Below are 12,986 nucleotides of genomic sequence, written 5' to 3' on the forward strand. Positions count from 1 at the left end.
CTTAGGCCCCTTGAACATCCTCCATGGGCAATAGTCGGCGTGCAAACCTGGGCCTATGGGGGCGTCTCACTGTCAGAGTGTTAGTACTAACCACATGCTAGGTTGCAACCCTAGCTATTTCGATTTTTGAGGGTTTAGTCCTATGCATCAATTGATCAACCTAGAAGCCAAAGGTCAGTCGGTGCATGACCCAATTTATACCCTGCCTTCTTGCCCTACACCACCACTAGAAGCTCACGCTCTTATAGCAGTGCTCACCCATCCCTACCTTTTGACCTCCTCTATCTATGTCCTATGGTGCCTCCACTGGCGTTGTGGCCACCAGCTCACTAGTACCTCCTCTTCCATCGCCTGCCTCCCTCTATTGTCTCCACCGTCCTCCTTATCCTTCTTGAATCACATAGTGGGCGGTTCCTCTACCCTAACCCTCCCCACCAACTGTCACCTGCTACCCAATTAAACAATACCCCACCATCTCTCCTCTCTCTCTGCAACCTGTTGATGTCGTCGCTTGGATGAGCCTCTTTCTCCCTTCATCTAGGTCCTCTAGGGAGAGGAGACCCCAAACCTAGAAGCCCACTAGCGAACGCATCAGAACCGACGAGCGAACACTTAAGATGAAGAAGGAAACCGGGCTATGCAACCTTATGGTACATCGATCGATCGATTTCAGCACAACAAATGGTAGGCCGGTGGATAGGATGGGCAAGTTGTTCCACCGTCTGAAATCAGATCTCATATGGTACATGGTAATAATAAGTTGGAAGAGTGGAATTAGTTTTGTTATGTACCTTGGATTGTGATGTAGATCTCATCAGTGGTGGCTCCCCATGGATCATGAGTGTGTCGATAACTATAGCCAAGTAGGGCAAAGGTAGGAGACTAGAGAATCCTACACAAGATCTGCACAGGAGATGTTCTTCCTGAGTAAAGGCTCTCGTAATATCTAGGTAGGGGTGGTGCGAGGCATAGACAAGCATAGTTTGAGAATTGGGAATGGATGTATCCAGGGAGCGCCAAGGCGGTATTTATGGGGTCTATGGAACATTCTGGATCCTTGATCCATCAACGGAACACATGCGACCAAACACCGTTAGAGGATAAAAGCGGAATAGTTACACACACACACACACACATATATATATATATATATATATATATATATATATATATATATATATATATCGTGATAGAATAACACGAGATGATGCGAGATAAAGATATGCCTAGATAGCGTGGCAATGCCTAAATATCCCAATAATTGTCCACTTTTTATTATTAGCCATTGTAATAGTGACAATAGTTTACATTAAAATAGATGTGAACTATTAATATCATTTCATCTATCAAAAATAGATGTTGAAGTTCGCATTCCTCTAAGAAACTGTACTGAATGAAATAGTTTGAGCTTGATAGGAAAAATAGTGATGAAAGATATAGTGATGAATGGTCATTAGGTTGTAACCTCCTAAACAATTCAGCAATTGCATCTAGGAAAGCATGTTGTAACCAAGTATCTATCAAACCAAAAAAAGAAGCACGAGATGTACGGGGTAAAATATATTAGGCAAACCGAGACAAGAAAATCATATTGGTACCACTATAATAAGAAGGTATCTCAGAAGAATGTATGCTCGAACATGCATACAAAAAGCATGAGCTGGCATTTTAACTTATTGGGCGCTCTCTGCTGCTAGCTAAATTAAATTTAATTAAATTCCAGTGAGGTTGTTGGTTGTGGATTTTATTACCAGCTTTCTGTTTAGAAAAGATAATGCAAATTGCATGCATTTTGGCATTACCCTATCACTTTTGTGTCATACCTTAACTCACTGTGCTACTAATTATGGCGCCTAATAAAACAAGAGCAGAATGACCTGGTGCCTTCACAAAGTAACATATCACGGTCATCTATCCCTGGTTTTTGAAGAAAATGTACAAATTTGGTTGAATGTCACTGTAAAAGTTACTTTAGTTGCATTGCACTTGCATGCATTCTGTTGAAACAAATTAACAAACATTGTATCTATGTGCATGAATGGTACTTATGGACGGTTTAGTGTGTGCACTTTAAAACAAATTAAAATGACTAACCTCGTGGAAGTGAAATCCCTTTGAAGAGTTCCATGTATATGCATCCATGTAAATAAATTTCCCACTGAACCTTCATCGCAGGCTTAACAAATCAATTGGCTTGCTATCAGTGTATGGCCACTTCCACTCAATGACAGTGCTAAAAGCATGAAATTATTGTTAATTCTTAGCAACCATGATGTGGATTAAAGATTAGGACCTATTTAAAGCTCAGAATTGGTTGAGACGTACACAACATGGCAAAATGGTAAAAAGCTCTAGGCTGAGAGTTGTCTGGTGATATGCACATACTAATGGGCTATGAAACCTCTTGCATTAATTGGAGCCCAAGAAAATATTGATTGGAAACTACAAGGCCCGTAGCGATAGCGGCCCTGTCTTGCTAGTCAATCTATAGCCATGCATACTAATGGACCATGAAACCTCTTGCATTGGAGCCCAAAAAAATATTGATTGAATACTACGAGGCCCATAGTGATAGAGGGCCCGGTCTTGCTAGTCAATTTTTTTCATTTTTGTATTTAAAAAAATTAAAATTTCAAAAATATATGGCGGTTTCGAAAAATTTCAAAACTATACCCCTGTCGCCCCTTGCCTGGGCGACAGGGAGCCTATCGCCCTCTGGCTGGGCGACAGGACCTAAATGTAAAAAAAATTACATTTAGGTCCTGGCACCCGGGACGCATTAAACAACAAACTTGTAAAATAGATATAAAATCTTAGAAAAATCGGAAAAATACAAAATCAACTGTTCTAGATTCTATGAAACAAGATCTACAACTTTTGTTATATAAAGTTTTTCATTTGATCAATGTATCTTGCTCTATTTTAAATACTAGTTTAATGCACTTTTATTTAAATCTCAAGATCCATCCTTTGGATGCATGTCATCTTTGGCCAGAGTGTTGCATATGGTAAGCATAGGCTTGTAAAAAATTGGTAGGCCCAGAAAACATTTCTAGAATAAGTTTTTAAATTAAATCTTGCAATATGTCTAGTTTAAATGAGTTATTTATCCATGCTGCTATACTGAGTTTTAGAAGCCATAACTTTTACAGTACCATTATTTTATTTCCTAAGAGCTACAAAAAAAGTTTGGTAAAGTTTAGATAAGCACAACTAGACCAAATGAATTATTTCAAATTTTTCTAGGTACAAGAACTATTTTTCTTGATTTAGTGCATTTACCTTAGTCATAATTCATTTGGTCTAGTTGTGCTTATCTAAAATTTACCAAACTTTTTTTATAGCTCTTAGGAAATAAAATAATGGTACTGTAAAAGTTATGGCTTCTAAAACTCAGTATAGCAGCATGGATAAATAACCCATTTAAACTAGACATATTGCAAGATTTAATTTAAAAACTTATTCTAGAAATGTTTTCTGGATCTACCAATTTTGTACAAGCCTATGCTCACTATATGCAACACTCTGGCCAAAGGTGACCTGCATCCAAAGGATGGATCTTGAGATTTAAATAAAAGTGCATTAAACTAGTATTTAAAATAGAGCAAGATACATTGATCAAATGAAAAACTTTATATAACAAAAGTTGTAGATCTTGTTTCATAGAATCCAGGACAGTTGAGTTTGTATTTTTCTGATTTTTCTACGATTTTATATCGATTTTACAAGTTCGCTGTTTAATGCATCCCGGGTGTCAGGACCTAAATGTAATTTTTTTTTACATTTAGGTCATGTCGCCCAGCCAGGGGGCGACAGGCCCCCTGTCGCCCAGGCAGGGGGCGACAGGGGTATAGTTTTGAAATTTTTCGAAACCGCCATATATTTTTGAAATTTTAATTTTTTTAAATATAAAAAATGAAAAAAATCCTCAATCCATGGTCATGTGCACGGTACAAGAAATGGTAAAAGGTAATTGCGGAAAGATGATAGGGCAACCCATGCCATCCCTATTAAGCGAGTGAAATGGCATCTCCATCGTTAACAAATCAATAAAGATCAAGGGTCTTCGAGTTTCAACTCTCAAGTCCCCCTCACCTAGTGCACAGGCTCACAACACACTTTCTCGTGGATCGCACGCTCGATCTTCACTGTTCAACTAGCAAGGGTCCCAAATAATGAAATAAACATTCGGTCCTTAGATATACATTCACCTTGCATTGCCATCCACGAATGCATCACATCCAATTAGGGCTTGAGTGAGCTAGTTTAGCATTCCTGAGTAATTCCACTTTTGTCTGCAATCTTAGCCCCGCCATGCATGATTGGACTTCACGCTCAATAGAGCCAATTTCGCAGCTAGATAACAAACTTTTCAAGTTTTTCATCTCAAGCTCTCAGAGTATAAGTGAAGTGAGCTGCCCATACACTCTTTCAGCTAGCTCATCATATTTTCAGTTCAATTTCTATTGGAGTATAGATTAGTTATTTTAAGTACAATTAGCTTGTTAAGCTTCAATAATTTTTAATATTTTGATTCAATTTTTTTTAAAATGATATGGCTGGTGTTTCTTAAAGTTTACTTGAGGATACATGGAAAATTTTATATACTTTGGTTGCATAGTATATTATGACCAAGGAGTATATTGCTTGGTGGCATTTCTAACTATAGAGTCAAAGCTATCGGGTTTAAGTCCTTAACGGTGCTGTTTTAATTTGGATAATTCGCTATTGGTATACGATATCTTAATAGTTACTTTCACGACTAAAGATAAATATAATTGTTGTTTTACTTGACGATGATGACACATGTAAAAGCTAATTCATGCACCCCAGATGAAAATCTTGCAAAAAAGATGGAATTTTTTTTAGTCAAGACCATCTCAAAATCAAGCCGCCCAACTACCGTGCACGTCGAGGTACTGTTGTTAGCTTTGTTTTTTTTGTGTTAGTGTGAACTTGTTGCTCTATTATATTACCCGGTCTAACTAGTTTTTATCTACTTTTTAAATACAATCAGAAGCTCTCCTATCCGTTTCGTTTAAAAAAAATGCATGCTACGGTATCGGATAAATTTGTGCTTCCACTAGCACTAATTGACTCCTCATAATTAACAAAGAAACTAAAGACCCATCATGTATGCCCATTCTTAAATCTCAAGTTACTTTTTCTGCATGCTTCTTACTTAAATTTAACATTTTGGGCCTACTTTCATGGGTTGTAAATATAAGTCATTTCGTTTCAATTTATGATTCCTGTATGTCAACATTTTTCGTTCTTTCTATTCTAGATAAATAAAAGAAACAATATTTTCCATTTTAACCATCAGGCATTGAAGAATTAGATAGATGAGCAATATAAAACCACTATTATTAGATTTAACATTCATGACATACAGCTAACATTTTTATTTAGATTCATTTAGAGTAGAATTGCCATTTAATTTATAGATCATTTCAATATCCTTAAACCACTTGCAGTTGTGATCTAAGAGAGCATTTTTTAGGGCATGATCTAAGAGAGCATTAATAAAAATGAAATGTGCCAAACGATGATGCAACCTACAAAGAGAACCAAAATTCTTGCCGCCACACAATCCTGTGGATCAGAGTGTGGACGTATGCTTTGTATATATATAATGAACCAACTCGTCAATTATTATCATTTAGATTACAAAATCAACTTCCAAAACGATCATAACGATCTCCATTATGCAGCCAATCGTCAAAAAAAATCTAAAATTCCAGCTCCCTATACTTGCTCGGTTCCAAATTACAATTCGTTTTGATTTTTTTAAAAACATAGTTTTCGCTACGTATCTAGACATAGTGTGCATCTAGGCGCATAGCAAAATATATGTAGCTAGAGAAGTCAAAACGAATTGTAATTTTGGATGGAGATAGTATAAACCACCACTCGCGTACTCCTTTTGTCGCACTCCTCCACGCCGTGCGAGATGACCTCTGCGACGCAGCACCGTGGCGGCACCCTCCTCCTGCTGCCCGCCGTCCTCCTCTTGGCCTCGTCGTTGGCGACGACAACGCGCGCCGCGGCGGCCGCCGGCAGCTGCGCGGACGATGACAAGCTCCCCGCGAACAGGAGCTACGCGCACTGCGCCGCGCTCGCGCAGCTCGGCGCCACGCTGCACTGGACCTACGACGCCAAGACCGCGCTGCTGTCCCTGGCGTTCGTGGCCAAGGCGCCGGCGGGCGCCGACGGCGGCGGCGGGTGGGTGTCGTGGGCGCTCAACCCCACGGGCGACGGCATGAAGGGCGCGCAGGCGCTCGTCGCCTTCAAGCGCGGCAACCCGCCGGCGTACGTCGTCAACACCTACAACCTCACCGGCCACCGCGCGCTCGGCGCGGACCCGACGCCCATCGCGTATAAGGCCATGGACCTCGCTGCCGACGAGAGCGCCGGGAAGGTGCTCCTCTACGGCAAGCTGCAGCTGCACCAGGGGATGGAAATTGTGAACCACATCTGGAACATGGGGTCCACCGTGGCCGGCGGTGCGCCGGTTAAGCACGCGCTGGCCGAGGAGAATCTGGACGCCAGGGGCAGGCTCTTGCTCTCGGGCGGCAGCGTGCTCGGGCCGGCGCCGGAGCCGCCAACGGCAGCACCGGCGCCCGGCGGCTCGTCAGCTAAGAACAGCAGCGGAGGCGTTGCCCCGTCTGTTTCTAAGCCGACGGGGGAGGCGGCGGCCACTTACATTTCTGCTCCGGTGCTCATGCTTCTGGCATTCGCGGGCTTCTTGGCAATTGCCTGAGCCTTCGAATGGCGTTGCATTGTCATCGGGAAAGGACGTCCACCGTCGCGTAAGCAGTTCTTGTGGACAATAGAGTGGAAATGGTAGTGACGTCTTCGTGCAAATGTGTGTGCATTGTTTTTTAAGGAAATTCCGTTCCATTAACTTATCGGGTCAGTGAGTTGTTTTTTTTTTGGAAGGATTATCGGCTCAGTGACATCACTAGCCACCAAAGCAGACCGAACGTACGCCTGTGAGCGCGCCATCCCAGCAGACGGGATCGTCAGGACTTCAGAAGGACAGTTACATCCAGTCGCCGCAACCTAGCTCGTGCGCAACCTATTAGATTCTCTAGGACAGTAGAGGATGGAAAAGGAACTGAAAGCACAGAACAAAATCGGAATGTTTAAAATCCACTCCTATTTGCCCTCCTCCCCGCATCGCACGGAAAAAATCGGACGCGTGTCGATCACCGCGACGTCGGGCTTTTTTGCAAAAACATCCTCCATATTTTTAAAAATTGCAACTCAGTGCAGTAAGTCCAAAATGATCAAAAATTGTGTTCATATATTTTTGATATAAATCCTTGTACTACAATTTAATTCAACACGAAGAAGAAAAAATTCACACCGCAAGGCATATTTGCGAAAAACCCCTCCCGCTCCCCAACCCTACTCTCTCCCTCACCGTCGAGAAATTTGGGATTTAGCCATTGTCAAAACTGGGCTTCGCCACTTTGCCATTGTTCTCGTGGGCTTCGTTCTTTTGCCATTATGAAACGAGTGCATCCCGCTACAATGCCTTTTCTTCTCTTTTCAATTCATTTTGTATTTTTCCACACTTTCTTTGACGTGAACTTCCATTACTACCCCTGCCCCATCGATCCCATCTCCAGAACGAGCAGAGCTCCTCTCGCCCCTGTTCCGCCTCTTTCTTTCTCGCCCCTGTTCTTGTCTTCTTGGCTGACGGCGGGCGGCGCACTCCCTGTGCACGGTGTCGGCGGCGGGCGGGCGGTGCTCTCCCTGCGCACTGTGCCGGCTGCGAGCGGGCGGCGCTCCATCCCCAAACTCGACGCGGCTCCTCTTGTCCTCCCAGGCAAGTTCACAACCCATTCGCGCAGCCGCTGTGGTCCTCAAACCCTAACCTAGTGCTTGTTCTGCAGCCGTCTTGGGGATGTCGCAGGGCAGCAGTAGCTTCCCTCCCCGCTGTTTCGTCGCCCTCGCGCAATATCCTATAGGGTTTAGTGGACTCCCTCTCATTGCATGCCCAGAGTGTGGGGATCAAGTTGTGGAGGGCAAATCATGGAAGAATAATGGCCGGGTGTTCTTCAAATGCATAAGATACGATGAGCATGTTAGTTGCAGGTACTTGGTTCAATTAAATTAGCATTTGATGAAACGCTCACTGGTAGTATTTTATTAGTTGCAGGGTCCTGGAAGATGCAGGTTCTTCAGGTGGTTTGAACAATACAGGTTGATTGTTGTTGCAAAGGAGAATAATCTGATGCAAGCACTTGCTGCAAAGGAGCAAGACCTGAATCAAGTTTGCCCTTCTACAAGTGGATTTCAGAACACAAGCAGCCTGTGTGATGAGAGGAAGATTGACAAGTTGGTCAACTTGGTTCAGTTTTTGGTGCTGATTTGCATTGTCATAGCTGTTGTAATGTTCTTTGGTGTAGTAGTGTTACTTGTCAAGTGATGAAGCCATCCATGTATCAATGATTCATTAGTTTATCTGTAACTATGACTCTGTATCAATGATATGACTCTCTATCAATGATAATTATGTTTCAGTGATGCAATATTCTATCTTGCAATATTCTGACATTCAGCAAGCCCACAGGAGCCATGTATCACAATGTGCAGCAATATCTTGCTTGCATTTAGATCACAGATAGCTCACAGATACTGAGTACTGAGTTCACAAATAGCTCACAAATACTGAGTTCACAAGTAGCTAGCTCACAAATACTGAGTTCACAAGTAGCTCACAGATACTTAGTTGACAGGTACATTTAGATCACAAACACTAAGTTCACAGGTACATGAATTGCTAAGACTTGGAGTTGACAGCTCAATTAATCTTCAGTCTCTTAGGTGCCAGCTTCCTTGCAGGACTTTTGTTGGCTGCAGTCTTTTGCTTGGTGGGTGAGGCTGCCACTGTGGGCTGGGTACTAGTGCCTTCTCCTCTTTGCAGCATAGCAAGTCGGCTGTAGAAAAAAAAAGATGAGAAAAAAACTATGATGAGAAAAAAACTGTGATGAGAATAATCCCAGCAGCATACCTTCTAGTAACTCTACCAGGGCTGTTTTGTATTATTGTTTCCAGGGTTGGTATAGAACTGGTGGAAGCTTCTTCATTTGTCTTGGTTGCTTTCTTGGCTTTGTTCTTAGTAGAACTTTTGGAAGAACTTTTTGTAGCATTTTTTCTTGGTTTTCTCTTCCTTTTCTTTGTTCCATTAAGAGAGCATTTGTAGCTGGTTTCACCATGCCCCAACTCTCCACATCTTTTGCATTGTATTTTCCCTCTAATCATTTGTTTCTTTCCTGGATCAGTCTCATTACTACTGTTTTTCTCACCAGATTTACTAGTTTTGCTGCCACCACCTTCAAGGAAGCTTTTGATCCTGAGTTTCCTTTGCCTCCCTACACCCCTTGGAGCAAGTGGTGCTGCAACAACAAAAGGCAGTTCTACATGTGGCCAGTGTGACTTGTCAGGCAGTGGCTCAATTAATCTCTTGTATGCATTTTGAAACCTCTCCACAGAGTAGTAGACATGTACGTAGTCCTCTAGGTTGACATCCCTTTCCTGGGCTGTTAGTAATGCCAAAGCATGCTGGCATGGCTTCCCTGTGTGCTGCCACTCCAAGCATGTACATTCTTTTAAAGGCGCCTTAACAACATTCCTGGACCCACTACTATTATTCCATATCTCCCCTTGAACATTGTCTGCTTTCACCACTGTCAAGTGTCCCAATCCTCTAGTCTTTGCTTTTAGTTGTTGAATAACAGCTGGTAGAATGTTACCAGTCAATTTTTCTCCAATACTTCTCCTCTTGTTCCAGAGCACCATAATCATTTCTCTCAGCTTGTCTGCTAGCTCACAAACAGGTAGGTCCTTTATGTCTTTGATCCAATTGTTAAAACATTCTGCAAGGTTATTTGTGACATAATCACACTTGATTTCTTTGTTGAAGGCACATCTCATCCACTTGAATGAATGATGAGTTTGTAGCCATACCAACACATCACTAGATGCTTCTAAAACTGACTGCATGTGCTGTTGAAACACCTCAGTTCTATATGCCCTTGCTGCAGGGTACATCTTAGAGTGAGTGTCACCACCATATCTCCTGATGAAATTTTGCATAAGATGTCTAAAGCATTCCCTTTGGTCAGCTTGAGGGAACACTTCCTGTACTGCATTCTCTAACCCTTTGCATGCATCGGAACAAATAGCAAGTGTAGGCATATCTCCTATAGCTCTGTGAAGCATTGTCATAAACCAAGTCCAATTATCTGATGTCTCAGAGTCTATAAATCCAAAAGCGACAGGATACATCCAATTGTGACCATCTAGTGCTGCGGCTGCAGCTAAATGCCCATTCCACCTACCATTAAGTGCTGTAGAGTCTACACTAAGGTATGGCCTACATCCTTCTTTAAAGCCTTCAATGCAAGGACCCAATGCACAAAAAAATCTATGAAAGTACACCTGACCAGCAACAACCTTGACATCAATCTCAATAATACTACCTGGTGACCGCTTCATGACCTCTTCCTTCCAATTGAATAGCTGCTGAAAACTATCTTCCCAGCTACCATACACTTCTACAAGAGCCTTTTGTCTTCCCTTCCACACTGTATCATAATGAATTGTGCACTTGTGGTCATCTTGCAACCTCAGCTGCAACTCTTTAGTGCCCATTGCCTTCTTTCTAAGGATATGAACAGCCTTTGAAGCAACCCATGCACTTGTTGCTGTAGTAGTCTTCCTCCTACTACTGGACATACACTTGTGCAGGGCAATCAATACTGTGACCTGTCATTAACAAATTGTTAGGAGCTAATAAAGAGCAAAAATCTCAACAAATACAAAAGAAATTGTTAGCAAGTCAATACCATAACAGTTCTTCCATCAGGCTGCGTTCTACCAACAATGTGCCAAGGGCAATCATCTGCATTACAATTAGCAATGTATCTAGTTCGGTCAGTTTTCTTAATGGCAAACTCAAACTCCTCATTGATGGCAAATTGTCTCATAGCCAATCTGAACTCTTTCATGCTGGGGTATACAGACCCAATATTCATGCATGGCTTGTTTGCATCATACACTATCTCCTTCTCCCATGGTATGAAATCATCAACGGGTAGGGATGCCCCAGCAGTATTGTAACGACCCGGCCCGGGATAACGGCTAAGATCTACTCTTCAAGTTGAGTAAACCACACCTACTAATTAATCCTCTTGCGCTTTCGTCCTCGCTTCGCGCAAAAAGGATCGATCCGGAATTAACTAGCTTCCCGCGACCGGCTATTTAAGCTGGTCTGTTCCGTTCTCAACTTTCAGTATGGGATCATGTTCCGAGCTACAGTGTTCCGCGATGAACAGTACCCCGGCGCTACAGTACCAGACGTGCTACAGTACCCGAGCTACAGTACCCGAGACTGGGTCCGGCCCAATCCAGCTACAGTGCTCGAGCTACAGTACCCCCCGTCTGCTACAGTAACATCGGCCCAGCACTATTCATTTTTGGCCCACTGGCCCAATGGGCTGATCTGTTACAATCACCCACCCTTTAGGATTCGACGTCCTCGTCGAATCATCGAACCAGCTTACCCATACGGGACAGGAACAGGATCTCCTCTCTTGGCTCACGACTGTATGTCCTAGTGCCAATCAACACATGTACACGTCTGTGCGTCCAGTGCTAACGGCGCATCCCAGATGCCCGCGCACTGACCCGCACACGCCCGTGTACATGCTGGGCCCGTGACCCACACCTACCCGTGAAACCGCGAGAGTCGGCTCTGATACCACTGTAACGACCCGGCCCGGGATAACGGCTAAGATCTACTCTTCAAGTTGAGTAAACCACACCTACTAATTAATCCTCTTGCGCTTTCGTCCTCGCTTCGCGCAAAAAGGATCGATCCGGAATTAACTAGCTTCCCGCGACCGGCTATTTAAGCTGGTCTGTTCCGTTCTCAACTTTCAGTATGGGATCATCGTTCCGAGCTACAGTGTTCCGCGATGAACAGTACCCCGGCGCTACAGTACCAGACGTGCTACAGTACCCGAGCTACAGTACCCGAGACTGGGTCCGGCCCAATCCAGCTACAGTGCTCGAGCTACAGTACCCCCGTCTGCTACAGTAACATCGGCCCAGCACTATTCATTTTTGGCCCACTGGCCCAATGGGCTGATCTGTTACAAGTATCAACTCCAAGATGGCAATATGCTTTATCAGCAGGCGTCTCAGCAGGCATACCACCTATTCCTGCATCTTTTCTAGCCTTCTCGGCATTTTCTTCCTCATCTCTCAAACCCAAAAGTCGAAACACATGGTCATCCTCGATGATTTCCAACCTTCCTTCATACTCATCATATATTTCAGTTATTTCAAGTGCATTCCAATCAATAATTTGTGCTGGCAACTCTACTGCAGGAGGTAAAGCTTCATCTACTATACCAGGTGCTTCTACTGGCACTAAACTATGCTCAGGCTCTCCATCGAGCCTAGTAAAAATTGGTTATAGAAAAAAAGGATTAGATAGGCAGCGAACTAAGCTTCTGTGCACTTAAGTTAGATGGACTAACTAATGGATCTCGGAAGCACGACGAGTAAGAAATTGAAGAAAGGACTTACCCAGCAACAAGATCAGCCCAATCGCAGTTCATGACCTTTCCTTCTCCTCTATTGCAGATGCAGATCCACAATGCAGACCCTCTCTATCGCGGCCAAATCTAGCTGCTGCGGACCAGCAGAGGGAAGGAAGCACGAGCACCAGAATAGGAGGGGGCGCCAGCCCTATGGTCGTGCTGTGCAGGGGGTGGCGGCGGCCATGGGACCAGGCGAGATCTCGGAAGAGGGGAATAGGCACAAGCAGCAAAGGAAAATAAGAAAGAGAGGAGGGGTTCACGTGCTCCTGATGACTCACGAGAGGATAAGGGTATGCTAAAGGGCAAAACGGTCAGGTCAGATTGCTGGAATAAGGAGAAACTGAGAAATGAATAGGAAAATGA

The 12,986-nt window shown here is 43.5% G+C and overlaps 3 protein-coding genes across 3 annotated transcripts; 1 reads left to right on the forward strand and 2 right to left on the reverse strand.

Moving 5' to 3' along the window:
- The first annotated feature begins 5,953 nt into the window (after positions 1–5,953).
- Positions 5,954–6,855, forward strand: LOC120695761 (auxin-induced in root cultures protein 12-like). Its single transcript, XM_039978990.1, has one exon. The coding sequence runs from the start codon at positions 5,954–5,956 to the stop codon at positions 6,761–6,763; it is 810 nt and encodes a 269-aa protein (XP_039834924.1). The 3' UTR covers positions 6,764–6,855.
- Positions 6,856–8,590: 1,735 nt separating this feature from the next.
- On the reverse strand, positions 8,591–11,024 carry LOC120695414. The gene is made up of 3 exons (XM_039978671.1): positions 10,863–11,024; positions 9,026–10,782; positions 8,591–8,951 (listed from the first exon to the last, which is right to left on the reverse strand). Exons 1-3 carry the CDS (start codon positions 11,022–11,024, stop codon positions 8,816–8,818), a joined length of 2,055 nt encoding a protein of 684 aa, XP_039834605.1. The 3' UTR covers positions 8,591–8,815.
- A 1,085-nt stretch (positions 11,025–12,109) lies between these two features.
- Positions 12,110–12,860, reverse strand: LOC120695415. Its single transcript, XM_039978672.1, has 2 exons — positions 12,610–12,860; positions 12,110–12,479 (listed from the first exon to the last, which is right to left on the reverse strand). Exons 1-2 carry the CDS (start codon positions 12,639–12,641, stop codon positions 12,110–12,112), a joined length of 402 nt encoding a protein of 133 aa, XP_039834606.1. The 5' UTR covers positions 12,642–12,860.
- Between the last annotated feature and the right edge of the window lie 126 nt (positions 12,861–12,986).

Source organism: Panicum virgatum, chromosome 2K (genome assembly GCF_016808335.1).
Source record: "Panicum virgatum strain AP13 chromosome 2K, P.virgatum_v5, whole genome shotgun sequence".
Classification (NCBI taxonomy): Eukaryota; Viridiplantae; Streptophyta; class Magnoliopsida; order Poales; family Poaceae; genus Panicum; species Panicum virgatum.

Coding starts and splice junctions, on each gene's coding strand:
- LOC120695415 (XM_039978672.1), bottom strand. CDS start 12,641: ATGAACTGCGATTGGGCTGATCTTGTTGCTGG. Junction 12,480..12,609: donor TGGGCTGATCTTGTTGCTGG/GTAAGTCCTTTC, acceptor AATTTTTACTAG/GCTCGATGGAGAGCCTGAGC.
- LOC120695761 (XM_039978990.1), top strand. CDS start 5,954: ATGACCTCTGCGACGCAGCACCGTGGCGGCACCCTCCTCCTGCTGCCC.
- LOC120695414 (XM_039978671.1), bottom strand. CDS start 11,024: ATGAAAGAGTTCAGATTGGCTATGAGACAATTTGCCATCAATGAGGAG. Junction 10,783..10,862: donor CTGATGGAAGAACTGTTATG/GTATTGACTTGC, acceptor TGTTAATGACAG/GTCACAGTATTGATTGCCCT. Junction 8,952..9,025: donor CCTGGTAGAGTTACTAGAAG/GTATGCTGCTGG, acceptor TTTTTTCTACAG/CCGACTTGCTATGCTGCAAA.